This window comes from Pinus tabuliformis, chromosome 9, assembly GCF_031772625.1.
Source record: "Pinus tabuliformis cultivar Carrire ecotype Pingquan chromosome 9, CPIR1, whole genome shotgun sequence".
Lineage (NCBI taxonomy): Eukaryota > Viridiplantae > Streptophyta > Pinopsida > Pinales > Pinaceae > Pinus > Pinus tabuliformis.
The window spans coordinates 1,984,825,505-1,984,844,084 of NC_142307.1; the positions used below are offsets into that span (position 1 = coordinate 1,984,825,505).

General features: G+C 35.2%; 1 protein-coding gene across 1 annotated transcript in view; it reads right to left on the minus strand.

Annotated features, from left to right (window-relative positions):
• Positions 1-1,415: 1,415 nt before the first annotated feature.
• Positions 1,416-18,580, minus strand: part of LOC149156967 (uncharacterized) — a 111,913-nt gene continuing 94,748 nt past the window's right edge. The window contains exons 3-4 of the mRNA XM_089444926.1: positions 1,708-1,876; positions 1,416-1,550 (exon numbers count right to left, since the gene is read on the minus strand). Of these exons, the coding sequence (XP_089301052.1) occupies positions 1,416-1,550; positions 1,708-1,876 (304 nt within the window). The remainder of the gene's footprint in view (positions 1,551-1,707; positions 1,877-18,580) is intronic.

Below are 18,580 nucleotides of genomic sequence, written 5' to 3' on the forward strand. Positions count from 1 at the left end.
GCTAGTGAGAGTAACAAAACCATGTGGAAGTGTGGGTTATAATTTTCTGATACTTTTTCTCTGGTTTTTAGTACAACATCAGCCTTTTTATTCTAGCAACTACGCATATGATGGCAGCTATGAATTTATTTTTAGTGAAGAAACAATAAGCAGCATGGTTTTCTCTTTTATCAGTGCTTATTTCCACGAAGCAGCACTTCCTTCACAAATGTTGGTTATGCTCATGGAAATATGCTGGTAATGGATCACACTACTGTAGCTATCAAGGATTGCCTTGCAGCAGCTTAAATTTTCTGTCTTGTGTTGATTTTGCAATGTTTGAATATGATTTCCACTGCTTGTATTTTTCTCTCTTTTCTAAGATAATAATTCTTATAAAAAAATTCAATCAATTATAAGTCTTATGTGAGGTGGCCACAAGACAAAGTTTTATTTTCAAAAATAATGATACAAATGTGAACACATTCCAGAAAGGTTTGAACTTGTTCTAATACTATTTGTGATGTAGCTTAGTCACAGGATGCCACAGGTACTCATAAGAAATGGGACCAGCCCATGTTGCAGCCCATGTTGTCCATAACGGTAAAAGTAGTGAAGTAGTAATTATTGAATGTAAATAATGCAAAAATTGATATGCATTAAAGAACACTGTCATATATATACTACTTAAAAGACACAACCATGCTAATAGAGACAAACTTTTCATTATAGTGATCGACGTAATTATAGTAAATTTAGGTATAGACATCTTCAAGTGCTTTTAGGCATATGAGATCGTTGCCAAGGATTTTAGCAATGTCTTCAAAACGTCCACTCCCTCACTTATTAACTTATTACAGAAACGTTCACTCCCTCACTCATTACCTTAAAGACCAACAAAAGTCTCTTTCTTTTGCCTTTTTAAATCTTTTTGGGAACTATGAGAAGAAAAAGGTTGGTTTAGATTTATGGGCTTAAAAAAATAAAAAATAAAAAATCCTTCAAAATAGCTTCTTTGATGTTGAATATGTTGCAACAAATTTCTATGCATTGCAAAAAAAACGTCAGCCAATCAAAATGCAAATCTAAGACCAATCAACTTTTTTCTTTTTGTTCAGACAGTTCCAAAGGGTCAATAGAAGTAAAACTTCACTACAGTAAACCCTCCAAACTCTGTCAATCCAAAACAGTGTTGACTCAAAAGTATCACTTGTTCGACTTTATATGGATAATTACGGGCTTAATGAGTTTCTAAAATATACGAGAACATAAACTCGAAACTATCGAAACTCGTTTATATTCGACTTCCACCAATGAATTTAGCCGAGTCTTATCGAGTCAAATAGGTTTGGGGTGCTATGATTCAACTCACTTGGGTTTGGTTAGTTTCAGTAAATGGTATAATTATGGATCAAAGGTATTTTTTTGTCGAAAAATCATGAATTCAAGGCCAAAAGCAAGTTCAAAGCTGAAATGACATGAATCAAAATTGCTCCATATTTTTTCTTCACTTTGCTGATTTGTTTTAACTCAACCAAGGTATACAGGACAACATAATATTTATACAAGGTCTAAGATAAAAACATATCCACATGCCAATTGAAAAGCCAACATACATGAAATGCATTACAAACATAATAGTCCTAGGGAGCTAGGCAATTGAAAATGAAGGCAAAAGATACTTTACAGTGGCACCGAGAACATAAATGAGGAACTGACATGACATACCTCTGCTATTCGCCTCCCTTTGTTCTTCCTCACAAAGAGAAAGTGCAATAGCTCGATCCAAATCCTCATTTCCACTATGTTCATGCCCATCCTCCCTTTGTTCTTCCTCATTAAGAGAAAGTGCAATAGCGCGATCCAAATCCTCATTTCCCCTATGTTCATGCCCATCCTAAACGAAATATCTCAAATTACATTGGGATCATGCTAAGAATTGTAACTACAAAAGAATACTATCTATTGTTGAAATAAGCAAAGATGAAAGGAATACAAAGAAACTAAAATGCATTACGAAGTAAACCCATTTGCCAATACGCAAACTTTCTAATAAATATTAGTCACTTTTACCATGTCAAGAATCAATATTCAATACCATAATCAATACCTCGAATTTGTGTGGAGCAAATATTATTACCCACTCGTTACCATTTAAGGATCAATGTTCAATACCATAATAAATAACTCAAATTTGTATGTTTTAAACCTTTTTACATTTTAGTTTCATCATAACTATCAATTCGGCATGAACATGTCATGTTGTATATATATATTTTTTTGTTACAATGCTGAATTAGTACTTCGTTTTTTTTTGTGGGATTTGAAATTAGACGAAGGAGATAACATTGCATTGTACTAACCACAAAGGCACATCTCAAGTTATATATTCTACCATAGTTAATTAATATTAGTTTGGGTAACCTAAAGTGCATGTATCATTATAAGGTTTTATTGGTACAATGGTTAATTTTGGTTACTATGGAATCATGGATAATCATACTTAAAACCCAACCTAAGAAGACCTCCAAAGGCACTTGATAGGCCTCCCTTGCAAGACTATCATCAAGGATATATCGTAACATGTTTTTAGGTTATATCTTATTTGGAGGAATTAACTTTTTGGGGAGTTACTCTATTTGGAGCAAATTGTCAACTCTTCACATTGTAGACTTATTTAGCACTTTTGACTTAATTTACTGTTTCACTAACCTATGTATTTTGCACGTACACTCCATACCTTGTATATTCAATTTTGGTTTATTATCATCATAAATTTATTTTCATGATTGAAAGACTATGATTGTTACTTACATCATTTGATCATTGTATGCAATGTACTTAAGCTATAGTATAAAGTTTAAATCATTTCATGATTGAAAGACTATGATTGTTGGTTACTTCATTGGATCCTTGTATACAATGTATTTGAGCCATGGTATAAACCATTATGAGTCATTATATGTCAAAAATCAATTGAACATATTTGAGCAATCAATAAGAAATAAGGGCACTATAAAGCATAGATTGAATAATCCTAATCCAAAATTAATTGCCAAGGATTTCAAAAAGATTAAATCAGTAATAATCTAGAAAAATCAACAATCATTTAAAAATACAATTTTTCATCCCTTTTTAATATAAGCCAAATAACAACATCACATAATCCCATTGCCACATAAATAAGAAAAAAAAATGATCTATAAGATTTAAAGGATGTTGAATGATATATCAAAGTTGATATGGAATCTTAATAGTTCTCCAGTCAAAGACACAATATTGAATAACCGATACAAAATGACATCAAAGATATATAAAATACGTCACAATGTAATCAACAATCTATAAAGATCAATCTAGCAACTAGCTACCAATTCCCTCTTCCTATGTTACAAAAAAATTTAAGGGCTCATTTGCCACTAAAAGGCCCTATAACATCAATGTCACACCCATTAACGAATCCCCAAGCATGAATCTAAGTACAAGCTAGTGATGAGGATTCCTCATAAGCCTCCTCGATGCCAATGTCTTCCCAATAGACCAACACCTCTGCACAATAAGGATGGGCCATTTACATCCTTCCATGCTCATGTTGAAGTTGCTCCTATTCTACGTCGAACCATGAAGGTTCCTCCTCCATAATTGGCCACTGAGACATCACCCTCCACTCAATCAAGTTTTCAATTTTCTAAGGAAACCATATCCATGTCAAGGTGGTGCTCAATCTACTTCACCAATAGTCAAAGATTATAGTGGACATAAACAAAATCAAATAGATGATGATGCTCTAACATATAACACAGTCATAATAAATTTAGTAAGTCTTTACTCTTGAGGGTCAAAATTGTTAATGACCCCCTCATCCAATGGAGAAGGGCCAAAAAATGTATCCTTTCCATACAATGCACCTATTAGGAGTTTGGTACTACTAAATTACTAAATTATTCATATAATGAAGAAGTACTAGATGAAACAACTTGTATAGAAATGGAGATTAGAAAAAATTATCACCTCCCCACTCATCTAATGGAAGAGGGTGAGAAGACATATCCATGCCATAGTGATAATCTACTAGGTGAGGGGCACCACTATAATATCCAACTAAAAAGGCATAGGAAGAGACAATTGTTGGCATTATGGCTAATATGTTGTCCTTGATCGCAACCTGCTTAATAAAGATGTACTTGATGTCAACATTGATGATTGTGGAGCTAATGCAGATTGGTACAGATGCTACAAATGATATGGATAGAGAAATGACAGTTCAGTGATAGATGGATGATAAAAGTGAAGTTTGAGAAAGTATACGTGGATCCTATGAAGAAGGGTCACATACATACGCAGGTCTTGTGAGTAAAAGTCGCATATAGAATCCAAACCATGGTAATCTGGATACCATGGGTCATTACCATGGTATTGGGCCATAGTAATGGTTGTGGCAACGTTTACTTGATCCCATCAAAGAATACTAATAACATTACCAAGGGTTTACCTAAGGTATTGGCTAAGGCTAAAACTATATAAGGAGATGGAGATCAAGGTGTTATGTGTGCAAGATATGGATTGTTTATGAATTATTTGATCTAGAACAGGTGTGCACCAGGGAGCAAGGAGAAGACTCAGATCTGAAAGATCTGAAGATATGTTGACATATATGCTTGATTGATTTACTTGTTGCAAATGTCTAAGTAGCTAACAATGATGAATATGTGATTATAGTGATGCTATGATCTAAATGAATTATTCAGAAGTTTGTAGTTTTGACAGTGAAGGTTACATAATGTGAAGTTGTGTTTAAAGTAAAAGTTTTCAGATCTGTATGCAAGTTTGTTTCTATCTAATCATGTACATATGCAAATCTTTTTCTGTGGTATAGTGTACATATTCTAAAATTTATTCATCAGTACATTGAGATCTATACGCGGGTGGTGTGCATGGTAAACGTGTATATTCGTTGATATGTCTTGTATAAGGCGTGTATATGTAGTAGGGTTTGCAGTGTTTTCATTTGATTGGTTTTGTTCTATTTGTTGTTGTTTGTCAATGATGTATCTATCATGATGATCTATGTCTGACAGTGTTGATTGGATTTATTGGGTTGATTGGAATATTGGTTAGTAATGATGCTATGGTGTGGTAACCTATGATTGGTTCAGTGATTTGTGATTCAGTGGTTGGTTCAGTATTACAATGATTCAGCGAGTCAAATAGTTTAGTGTTCAATATTTTGAGATCTATACGCAGGTGTTATACAAAGGAAGAGTGTATATACGCGAGAATGCTTCAGAACAGTAACATATACATTCTGAAGTAAATCTGATCAGGGTTTGCATTGACGACACTTTGTTTTTGTGATGGTTAAATTGTATGACTTGGTATATTTATGAGTGGTTGTGCATTGGTATAATCTAGTTATGGCGATTTAGTATTGTTTGATGGTATCTTACATTGTTCAGTGATTGGATGATTTGATTTAGTATTTGGTTTCAGAGTTGTTATTTGGTATTGAGCATAATGTTGGGTGTTGGTCCAGTTTGAAAATATGATAAAAGGTGGCCTACAAGTTCGATGTTTGTTTGAGTCAGGTGGATCCAGTATGAAATATTATGAAACGTGGTCCATAGAAGTGTTGAGGGTTGGAGCTTTTGATAAGGGAGTCAGAGCTTCCCTCCTGTGGAAGCTGGTAAAATTGTTCAAGGGGAAGGTGTTTCCTTCCACTAGGAGCCAGTAAACAAGATCAGGGGGTTGGATCTCCCTTCTAGTTGATGTTGGAGAACGAGTGGAGATTGTAGCCTCCTGTAGGTTGATGCCTACATGCTGGTAAGAGTTTGCGCCAGTACAAGATGTAAATAAGTTTTCTTAAAAATAAAAGAAGAAGACAAAGACAACGACGACAATGATGATTTTGTCCCACATTGGGTTTCCACCTAAAATCCTGGTGTTTTATGTTTGTTACTTATATGTTGTGATTTATCTATTCTTTATTACATTATGGTTGATAAATGAATTAATAATGCATTGGTTAAAGTAACTCACTAATGAAAGATTTGTCAAATGTTGGGTGAGGAGCCTGATTATCTTCTGTATTCAAAGGTTTCAGCCGTATGTATACCCCACGAAGACTGTACACCCCTCCATGCAGGGGGGTGGGGGGGGCGGGGGGGGGGTGGACTTGCCCCCCCCCCCCCCCGCGGGGGTCTGGGGGGGTAAATCCCCCCCGGCTGGAGGGTCCGGGGGCCAGGAGTCTCCCGGCAAGGGTTTGGGGGTAGTGCCTCCGAAGCTAAAAATAGATGTAAAATTACCTTGTAAAAGTCTAGTAATTTCTAGTCAATTTGGGTCGTTCATTAGGCAGATGATATGATGGTAGAAGTTATGTTTAATTTAGGGTTTTTTGCCTTAGAAGGAAACCCCTCACTATATATGAGGGAATTGTATTGCTTCTATGTAGATCTGTATTCTGAGTGAGGAAGAGAGAGGAGATTGAGAGTGAAAAGGGTGTTACAATAGATCTGTTGTAGGTTGTATCTCTTTAGTTTGCTGGATAATATAATAAAAGAAGGACTGGTTGTTTCTGCATGGATGTAGCCCAAACTGGGTGAACCACGTATATCTGTGTCTCTCTTGTTTTATGCATTTTCTGTGTTTATATTTCTGCAATATTATATGTGTTCCATTGCTTTGTAATATATAATTTTCTAACATCAAATTAAGTTAATTGGATATACTTTCTTTGCAATCACAAGAGTCATGTACATACGTTGGTTGCATGAACAACAGTAGCATACATAATTCATAATAAGAGATTAAAAGTTAAGGTGAGATTTAAAATACAGATTCACCCCCACCTCCCACCCCTCTCAGTATTTTTCCCAACAACAACTTGTATGCAAATGATGAGGTCGACAACAACCTAGAAACAATTGTCACTAACATGTGATCCAATAAAGGAGAACATGAAGATATATATCCATCATATTATGAGTCTCCTAAGAAAATGATATTGAACCATCCATTTGCAGAGGTGTAAAAAGAAGCATCTTATAATAAAGAGGGAGTACCCACCTTAACTAACATCAATGATAGCTGAAGTGAGAATGAGAGGATTCAACTCTATATATTTGAAAGCCTTGAATACAACTAAACATGCTCAAATACAATAGGTGTATGGGTTTATGGATACCCATCATAGGCACACTTAAAATCATGAAGCTCAGAAGGAAGCTCAAATATAAGATGAGAGGGGGCTTTTAAATATCCAACTCATCACAAAGAGTCGTCATGGCCAAAATATAGAATATAGGAAAATTGAAATACAAGTGAGAGATAACCAACTCAAAAAGATGGTCAAATGTAGCCAAAATAAAAAAAGGAGAGCGTTAATGAATACCAATCTCAACATAAGGTCAACAATATGCACAACATCATCCCTAAAGATTGACAAGAGGCCAAGAAGAGAAAGCATTAGATAGCTCCTTCCCCCTAATGTTAAATGCAAGCCATTTGAAGATAGAACCTCTCCAAAGTACCATAATACCAATAGAAATTTGGTTCAATCGGGAAAAGAGGGGTCTAAAGTGAATATCTAAAAGGAGGAGTCAATGAAGTGTGCTATTAATAAGATATCCCATAAGAAGTAATATCATACCGTAAACAATAAATATACACCCAATCAAGTTGATTCATTGAAATATGTTGACAATCATGAATCAATTAGAATCAAAGAGGCAGATCCTACAAACCTATGAGTGGAAACCACATCAAAGGAGCCAAGAGGGGGGTCTTTGTAATGTCCTCTTATAATTAAATGGCCCGAGGAGAATGAAGTGGCCTACCTAACCCCATAAGATATAGTCATCCATAAAGGGGGAAACCTATTATTTGATGTTATTGGGACAACATTAGATAATTTGGGGTAAATGGAGGGAAAATTTTTAGCCACTCAAATTCAAATTAGGAGGGAAGACCCTAAAGGAAATCTATAAAAAGGAGAGAGGAGAATCACTTTACTCATCATGGATTTTTGATCTTTTTTATACACTCTTGGAGGGTTTTAAGACCCCTTATCTCTGATTGGTTTCAGTGGTGAAAGATTCCGCCCAAGCTAAACCTACCTCTTTATTTTGTTTAGCATAATTTCTTAGGCATCATCCATCTATTCTTTTCTATCAAGGTTTTCTGAAGGAGTTTTGAATGGCAGCAAAAATTATTTAAGGGATAGATCTTGATAGCAGTGCTTTACTTGAGGAAGTTTCCACCGTGGAGAAAGCATTTTCTCTAGCAGCAATGGACCTCAATGGACAGCGAGACCTACCTAATATAGCAGGGTATATTTTTGTGATAGCAGCCACATTTTTCAAAGCATTTTCTATGGCAATGAATACCCTAACTAGACAATGAGACCTACCTGAGGCAGCAAGGTATATTTTTGTGACTGTGAAGGCTTGTTTAAGCCCTTATGTGGTTGTGGGTTACCCTTGAAGGTTCCTCACTGGTAGTGGCTCATATAGAAGACAAATTAGAGGAAGTGAGGTCATTCCTAGGTCAACAATTTGCTTGATTTTGTGATAGCAGACCCTCCTGAAGTCTAGTTTGGACAACAAAGTTTCTTTGGGGCTGCATACACTGGTCAAGGTGTTGTTGAAGTAACAGCTCATGATTTCTAAGATAATCTGTCGCAATGTGTGAGTTTAGGGCATGAACTAAGAAGTGAATCACCCTACGACATCCAAGGCAGGTTTGAGGCAACCATTGAATTGTAGCAGCATAGAGGCAACAAAGAGGTAGTGAAATTTGTTAATTGATCTCTTGATTAAACTTTGAGGTATGTACAAGTTTTTGTCAAGTTCCCATCACCTAAATCCTTCACTTAACTAATCTTCCAAATAGTCATGTCCAACATGAGGCAAAATTGGCAAAAATCTCTTTTCATTTCTAGCCTTAATCCAAGCATATCTATCCCAAACTCATATCTAGCCTTAATTATTATCTAAATTCCTTGGTTCCATTCTACCTATTCCCAAATTTTATATTTCTTCAAAAAATTATATTTTCATTCCCACCTTTGTTTTATCCATGCTCCATTCACTTTTTACCCTTATTATCATATCCCCATAATTTTTTTATATTTTTTAATATACCCTACCATTATTTTTATTATTTATCCATTTTTCATTTTTACCATAATCCCACGTTAAAAATTGTACATTTTACTTTATTCTTTATCTTATTTATTTATCGCCTTATTCCATGCTCCATGTATTATAAAAATATTGTTTTTGTCCATCCAAACCTATGTCACCAACCTACATTTTGCACATTAAAACACCATAATATAGAATGTCTCAAGATGTGTGAAGTAATAATCAACAGTTTGCAGGGGGGAGCTGCCAATCTTTAACCTACCAACCCCCCCACCCCGTGGCAATACCATTGCAATATCATTTACCACATTGGTTTGAATTTATAAATGTGAGGCGGGAATGTCTATGAGGTATGGCGGGAGAAAATTTTAAAAATTATAAAGTGTGCATCGAAGGCGATAATGGAGGGAAGATTTTTATAGTTCTATTTTCTGGAGTGAGATTATGGGTGAAAGATTGAGGTAAGAGGAGGCTAAGACAACAATTGAATCTATACTTTTCGTGCAAGTAAAATGAGGATACATGTTCCAAACGTACATTTCAATACAAATCATGGATTTTCCAATGCTATAAAGAAATGTTTCCTCATTGTGGAATAATTTTACAGAGGTAAAAATAAAATTTTATAGAGTAGAGAAATAAATGTTTTATGCTATGGATATAAGGAGGAAAGGAATTATAAAGAGGAAAATGCACTTGAACAGAAAATTTGGATAATTTCTTATCCAAAGTTTTTACATCTGTAAAAGGGGAGGATAAAAAAGATATTTTCATAGTCTACCAAACATGGTTGAAGACATGGTTTTCAAAACCACAAGAAGCAAACCAGTAAATGGTTTTCACAAAAAAATGAAAAGTATTTATGAAGTTTCATTTATTCATAAGTATACCAAAAGTGAGCAAAACAAAATATGAAAACAGTGGATAATTTGGGTATATTGTTTTAAATTTCATTTATGAAATTCATAAACAAATAAACTAAATGCTACAATGGAGAAGTATTACACGACATGGTTTTCTATGGGAGACATGGTTTTTTTTTAAACCATATGAACTAATAATTTCTATAGAAATGGAATGTTACAAGTTAAAGAAATTTTTGGGAATTATTTTTATCAAAATATCTTATTCCCAAATATTTGAAAATTGATATTTCTAAAATAGACATGGATAAATAAAAATCAAATTTGAGAGGATACAAGTGGCATTTCAAAGAGCATGTGGTAGTGAATTATTTATTTTCCAGATTTAAAGAAATTGAAAAAGATTTCAGGCACAAAATCAGTGAATCTCAAATTTAAGGAGAACAGTGGAGGAGCAAATCAGATTTTCAGACATATTTTTGGCAAGCCAAAGACAAATGGCAGAGGATTTCTATTGCAAAAGGATTTGCTTCCATCTCCATCATTCGAGAGGTATAGTGGTTTTTTCCAAATTTAGTTTGATTTCATGATTTTTATTAAAATTTGTTTCCAGAAAGCTAGTTAGAGGAGAACTTTCTAATTTTCTATTTAAGTTGTCATTTTTAATGAAAAGGAGTTGGATTTAATGCCAAAACCCTAAGATTTATTTTTAAAGTTTGTTGTTGTAGAGAATTAATATTGAAGATTTTTGGCTTCAATTTTATGACATAAATTGTATACATGTATGTTTTTCCTATGTCTTCATAATCTTTTCTATGTATATTTGAGGTGGTATAGGACATTGGGAAGGACTGGGATGAGTATTAGCCCCTTTGAAATCCCTCTAAAAAGTTATTTTCTTTACTGAGTAGATCATGGTGACAGTATGTCACTGTTGATCCCTTTGAATCAGTAGATTGCTTCTTCTATATTATACTTAAATGTATTGATGTTTTGTCATAGAGATCCTTCTAAATGCTTCTGTTCTTGATTAGATAATTAGATATTCGGTGAGGATATTAAATTATTTAGTTTCACCTCTATTGCTCCATCAAAATATTTTAAGCTATGCTTTTCTGCCATAGCTAGACGTTGGTATTTTAATAAGGCCTTTGCAAGAGAGGGCTTTGTTTGCGATTAGGGATTTGTGACTCATTAGAAACCATCTATAAAACAACCCCTAGATTTGGCCATTGTGCTTCATAAGTTGTTGTCTAGTGACAGTGAACAACAAAAAGCCTCATAACACTTAAGGGACCCCCCTCTAGTTCGAGGGCCAACTTGAACCTAAAGATTTGTCGAATTGGTTTCTCGACATAGTCTCGCAGCTAAAAACTACCTTCGAGAAATAGATACAACATTTGGCATTATTTTCGGTGAGCAAAGTAGCGAAGATATTTATCCCTCGAGAATGATCAAGACTAGCACTATTACTTGATAATTAACACAGATTAGGCATTACATATTGGTTGCATTTTTTCACTTGGCGGCTCCACTTTATCTATATGGCAATTCCACTGGGTTACTGATTCCACTGGTTCAAGATGCCATTTGCATTCATTATTGTGCTCACTCAAAGTCTTGTAATGGCAGCATTGAGCAACATATTTTTCTTCCTCTCTAATGTGATTAGAAATCTTAGATATCTACAAAGGATGCATCTTTCCAAGTTCACCTGTAAATATCAGTTGCCTATGGAGTTTGTATAATATTTTAAATATTTTCATGGTATCAATTGCATACAAGGTGGTTTTCCAGTAAATCTAATCCTCACATGGTTGCACTAGAAGTCAGAATACACTTTATAGGTATACTTTCAAGTGAATATAGTAGGAGTGTGTAGATCAATCAGTTATGGTGTGTAGTTTATGAATGGGTTTTATTCTCAGCGGTTTATGGATTGATTCAGTTTATAACAGTAGTTGTTTCAGTATGGTTTCCACTTTCAGTTTGTAGTAGATGAACTGTTCATTTTCAGCAATTTCAGTTTTAGTTTTTGAAGAATGTTGTAGGGTTGAAGGTTTGGATAGACAAGTTGAACAGGGAAGTTTGAGATTGCAGTACAGATTACAGATTTCAGATTACAGGTTATAAGTATGTAGTATATGGTTTCAGTTTGCAGATGCAACTGCATATTACAAGTTTTATGGCATGAATCCATACCCAATACTCAAGGCACAGGTCTAAAGGTTCTCTGCATCCCATAGAGGGAAGAAGTACCCAGTTGGAGCCAATGTTGTAACTTTTTTTGACCACGGGAAAGCTACAAAAAAAATTTAAATTTGCTAATTGATCTCTTGGCTAAACTTTGAGGTATGTACAAGTTTTTTTCAAGTTCCCATCAGCTAAATCCTTCACTTAACTAATCTTCCAAAATAGTCATGTCCTCCATGAGACAAAATTGGCAAAAATTCCTTTTCATTTCTAGCCTTAATCCAAGCATATCTATCCCAAACCATATCTAGCCTTATTTTTTATCTAAATTCCTTGGTCCCATTCTACCTATTCCCAAATTTTATATTTCTTCCTAAATTAATATTTTCATTCTCACCTTTGTTTTACCCATCACTCCATTAACTTTTTACCCTTATTATCATGTTAATTTTTTTTTATATATTTTACTATACCCTACCATTATTTTTTATTATTCATCCATTTTTCATTTTTACCATAATCCCACGTTAAGATTATTATATTTTGCTTTATTATTTATCTTATTTATTTATCCCATTATTTCATACTCCACGTATTATAAAAATGTTATTTTTGTCCATCCAAACCTATGTCACCACCCTATATTTCACACATTAAAACACCATAATATAGAATATCTCTAGATGTGTGAAGTAATAATCGATGGTTTGTGGGGGAGGGCCTGCCTATCCAACCTTTTGCCTACCCCCACCCTCTGCAATTTTTACACCTTTTACACTTGTCTCCATCTTGTGTATTGCGGACCCCACTGCCCCACCCCGGCCCCAATACCATTTACCACATTGGTTTGAATTTATAAATGTGAGGCGGGAATGTCTATGAGGTATGGTGCAAGCAAAATTTAAAAATTATAGAGTGTGCATCGAAGGCAATCATGGAGGGAAATTTTGTATAGTTTTATTTTCTGGAATGAGCTTATGGGCGAAAACTTGAGATAAGAGGCTATCTTGATTTTTACAGTTCTATTTTCAGGAATGAGCTTATGGGCGAAAACTTGAGATAAGAGGCTAAGTCGATTTTTACAGTTCTATTTTCTGGAATGAGCTTATGGACGAAAGCTTGAGGTAAGAGGAGGCTAAGTCAACAACTGAAATATATTTTTGTGCAAGTAAAATGAGGATACATGTTCGAGAGGTACATATCAATAAAAGCCATGGAGTTTCCAATGTTATAAAGAAATGGTTCCTCCTTGTGGAATAATTTTACAGAGGTAAAAATAGAATTTTACAAAGCATAGAAATAAATATTTTATGCTATTCATATAAGGAGGAAAGGAATTATAAAGAGGAAAATGCACGTGAACAGAAAATATGGATAATTTCTTATCCAAAGTTTTTACAGGAGTAAAAAGTGGGGATAAAAAAGACATCTTCATAGTTTACCAAACATGGTTGAAGACATGGTTTTCAAAACCACGGGAAGAGAACCAATAAATGGTTTTCATAGAAAAATGGAAATTATTTATGAAGTTTCATTTATTCATAAGTATACCAAAAGTGGGCAACACAAAATATGAAAACAATGGATGGAAATCCTATGCACTAATATTTTCTATAGAAATATAGAAATGGAATTTTACAGGTTAAAGAAATATTTGGGAATTTTTTTATCAAAATATTTTATTCCCAAATATTTGAAAATTGATATTTCTGAAATAGACATGGATAAATAAAAATAATATTTGAAATGGTACACATGGCATTTCCAGATTTAAAGAAATTGACAAAAATTCCAGGAGAAAAATCAACCAATCTCAAATTTTGAGAAAATAGCTAAGGAGAAAAATAGATTTTCAGGCAGATTTTTGGCAAGTCAAAGACAAATGGAAAAGTATTTCTATTGCAAAAGGATTTGGTTCCATCTCCAACATTCGAGAGATATAGTGGATTTTCCATATTTAGTTTGATTTCATGATTTTTATTAAATTTGTTTCCATAAAGCTAGTTAGAGGAGAACTTTGTAATTTTCTATTTATGCTATCATTTGTAATGAAAAAGGGTTGGCTTTTAATGCCAAAACTCTAAGATTTATTTGTAAATTTTATTGTTGCAGAGAGTTAATATTGAAAGTTTATGGCTTCAGTTTTATGACAGAACTTGTATACATGTATGTCTTTTCCTATGTCTTCATAATATTTTATGCATATCTTTGAGGTGGTATAGGACATATAAAAGGACCAGGCTGAGTATCAACCCCTCTGGCATCCCTCTGTAGAGTTATTTTCTTTACTGAGTAGATCATGGTGACAATATGTCGCTACTAATCCCTATGAATCAATAGATTGTTGCTTCTATACTATACTTAAATGTATTGATGTTTTGTTGTAGACATCCCTCTACACACATCAGTTCTTGATTAGATAATTAGATATTCAGTGAGGATATTTAATTATTTAGCTTCTCCTATATTCCTCCATCAAAATATTTAAGTTATGTTTTTCTTCCATAGCTGAAAACTGGCATTTTAATAAGGCCTCTGCCAGAGAGGGTTTTGTTTGTGAGCAGGGATTTGTGACTCATCATCAACCATCTATAAAACAACCCCTAGATATGGCTAGTGTGCTTCATAAGTTGTTATATAGTGACAGTGAACAACAAAAAAAGACATAACACTTGAGGGAGCCTCCTCTAGTTCGAGGACTAGATTGAACCTAAAGATTTGTTGAGTTGGCTTATCGGCGTAGTTTTGCAGCCAAGAACTGCCTTGGAGAAATAGATACAACAGATTAAACAAGTGCTAGCATAAATCAAGTAAGGGAGGCCAAAATTGAATAGATAGGTGGCAAAACCATTGAACAACCAGCATACATGTTTTCTGTTCTGGTCCCAACAAATCCCGATAGCGAGGAGTTGATGCCTATCATTGGCAATCAACTTGAGGGACCTTATGTAAAAGATCGTAGCCCAACCCAATCTCAAACAAAAGAGTTGCAAAACATTCCATAGGGTTCTTTGGTAGAACACTCAATCTATCTTGATAATGAGTTATATCAGATCTCTAAAGATATTGCATTCAAGACATGAGTCTTGTTCAAACATTTCCAAACGAGTTTCAACAAAGATCAAAGGGGTTTTTTTGTGGAAGATGTGAGCCCTCAAGATCTCGAGCATACATCTAGGAGTCAAAAGTTGATTTCCCAGCTGAAAAACAAGTGCATTGTTCAAGTTCTTTGATCCAAACAAGTGTGCAAACGATAGCCAAATTTAAAGAGTTGTTACATGATAAACCATTAAAGGGAGTGCAAAATAAAAAATATAGAGAAACTAAGCATTCAAGTGAAATGAAAGAGATAGCCAAGATTGACACAAATGATTCAAAAACTACAAAAAATAGATTGAGAAATGAAACAACTCCCAACATAATATTAGTCGTATTGAGTAATGTTCAGAGAACTAAACCATTTGTCAGATATAAAAAGAGGCCAGAAAACATTAATGTCCAAGCAAGGGCCTCTAAACAAGTAAATGATACACAAAATAGATATTCTCTTAATGGCCAATGTGTAAATTAAAAAGAAGGATGTAGGTGTGGGCATGATAATCTAAGAGGATGTCTCCCACATGAAAAATTGATTGAACCAAAGATTGAGAGTAGGAATGATCAACAACTAATGCACATGCAGGAGAAAGATAGGGTCATCCAAAATCCAATTAGGGATTGTAGTTCCCTAGGGAGTATGGAAGGAAATTTCGATAAGACCATATTAGGAGATACTACGATAAATTCAATAAGTGGAAATGGTAACTCTGGTCTAAATAGGAAAGTCATTGATGTAGATAATAGAAGGAAAATAGATTCTTATAGTGATCCATCTACATGCAAACTATAGCAGAATGATTCTTTTATGCATAGTAGGGATGAAAATCAATGATTCAGGAGTGAAGATAGTGCAAAATCAAGAGCACACAAGCTTTTATGAAAGCAATACAAAAATGTTGTTTTGATCCACAAATAGTTGCTCATAGTTGCCTCTTACCCACTCTTCCGTCAGTGATTTTGTTTTATCTAGCCAGTTTACCCAATGAAATTGGGTCTTCAGATATTAAGTAGATTAGCCATTTTTGTATCAAGTGCTTTCATTTAATGGTTAAAGGCATTCTAGTGTGGATCATGGGTTAAATTGGATAATTGATCGCTTTTGACTATATATTTTTTCCCCTGCTTCACCTTGGTGGTTATTTCCTACCCTTAATCTAGTGTAACCCTCCTTCAGGACTTTCTTTCCACTTTCTAGGAGGAGCATGAATAGGAGGCCTTAATTGATGATGAGTGTCCATGGTAGTGCACACTTTACACTTTTCACCCCTTTCCCTTGTTCCATCTCCTTTCCTCAGATTGATTTCTTACTACTCACATTATTTGGTTTCCCTATGTACCATCTCTTTGAGTAAGGGCTCAAAAACTTGACCTTAACAAGTTAAAGTAGTTGAAAGAAAGATAAAATCTTATGTAGCCACACTAACAGAAAAATGTTATGACAGAAAAGATGGTTGGGACAATGTATGAGTGCATGGACAAAATCCTAGCCTGAGCTAAGATGACCAATGATGACAATCCACACCACTAGGGATCTAGGACACACTATCACATAAATAACACCCCACAAGGCTAATACATGACTTTAGACTTGTAACCCACCAAGAGTGGGGTACCCCTAGGAGAGTTTTTCTCCTAATCATCTTCTTCCAACTGAAAACTAGGAACCCCTAACAACCACCTTGTAACCAATGTAATGTGCCATTTTATCTCCTCCACTTGCATCAATCATAGTTTCCTCGCCCATTTGTCAAGAGCACATGTTAGAAGGTGAGCAATCCAATCCAAAAAGTACGTTATTCAATGTACAAGAAAGTGGTTATGCTTATTTTTCATTTGGGCATTTGGCATGGATTATTGGGTGACTTGGAGAAAGGAGGGCTTTTGACAGTGGTTTTGTTCCCTCACCTTAAATGGGGGGTTAATCTTCAATACTAGTCTAGTGGGACCTCCCCTAATGCCCTATGTGTTTAGGAGAGACACTACTTAGGAAACCCTAATTGAGATAGCATGGTCCAATTTTCCCCTTCCATTCTCATCACTTCCATCCATACATTACAAACCCTATAATCCACCTCCCATCTCTGGGTCCACATGACCAAGGGTCCACTATGTTCTAGCAAAACCCCTCCCCCTGTCCACATATCTAGGTTGGGCCTAAAAAATTTGCCCTTGGACATTGATGTAGCTAAAAGAAAAGTAAAAAGCACATCATAGCCATAAGCAAGAAACAAAAGAGAAAAAAGATCATAAAATGCAAAAGATGGTTGAGACATTAACATTAGCACGTGGACAAAAGCCAAGCATGAGCTCTACCCCTTTATCATTACGGACATCACCAAGTTCCTAAGGCCATGTTCCCCTGCCACATCATAGAAGGAAGCGTTGCATGTCCCAACCCCTGATGGGTAATGAAATGCCCCACCTTTAAGGGGGTCATCCACTGCTACACATCATTCACAACATGCTCTCATTTCCTAGAGCTTTGAGCAATAATACAAAGAAAAATAAAGAAAAGGAAAAAGGCAATAAAAGGGTGGAAAAAAAAAGGCTAGGGTAACTCATGCGTCCATGATTCCTACCTCCTCACATTTGTATGCCCATAGTGTGGATTTCCTTATCATTGCTACGCCTTTGACCATGGCATATGGCACTGAGGCCCCTAATCCCCTTCATTCCTCCATTATTCACATGACACCTATTGATTGAGGGATGTACCAGGGACTTTTCTTTCCCCTTGGGAGTTGGGAACACCTAATAGGATTGTGCATTAGCCACTACCTACCTAGGGAGGTAACAATATTACGTGATCAAAGCCCCAAATTTGGAATGATGGCCCCATATGAAGTGTCAATTTTCCCTTGACTAGCAAGCTTGGTCCACTTACTTAATGGTGAAGATGTAGCACCAAAAATTGTGTGTGATTAGCAAATGGTTTTTAACATGGGCTGAGAAACCTAACTAGGGCCCAAGTCCACTAGAGGAGAATTATGACACCCTATAGATGAAACATTGAGATCTATGGGGATCCTATCACTTGCATAGCAACATTCTATTCCATGGGCACCTACGTTACCCCGAGCAGTGTGTACTTTCCCCCACATTATTCATGAGATGATGCACTTGGACCAACATGCCCTAGTCAGCTCAGTAGTGTACACATGGTTCGACAGCCAATCTGAGGCCCAAATGAGGTGTGTCTCATCCCTTGAGACATGAGAGGGCTAGCATCGTCCTTAAAGCCCTCGACGTTGGAGAAAAATTAAACTATTCTATCACTAGGGAACCCATAAGACTCATTTTTGTGCC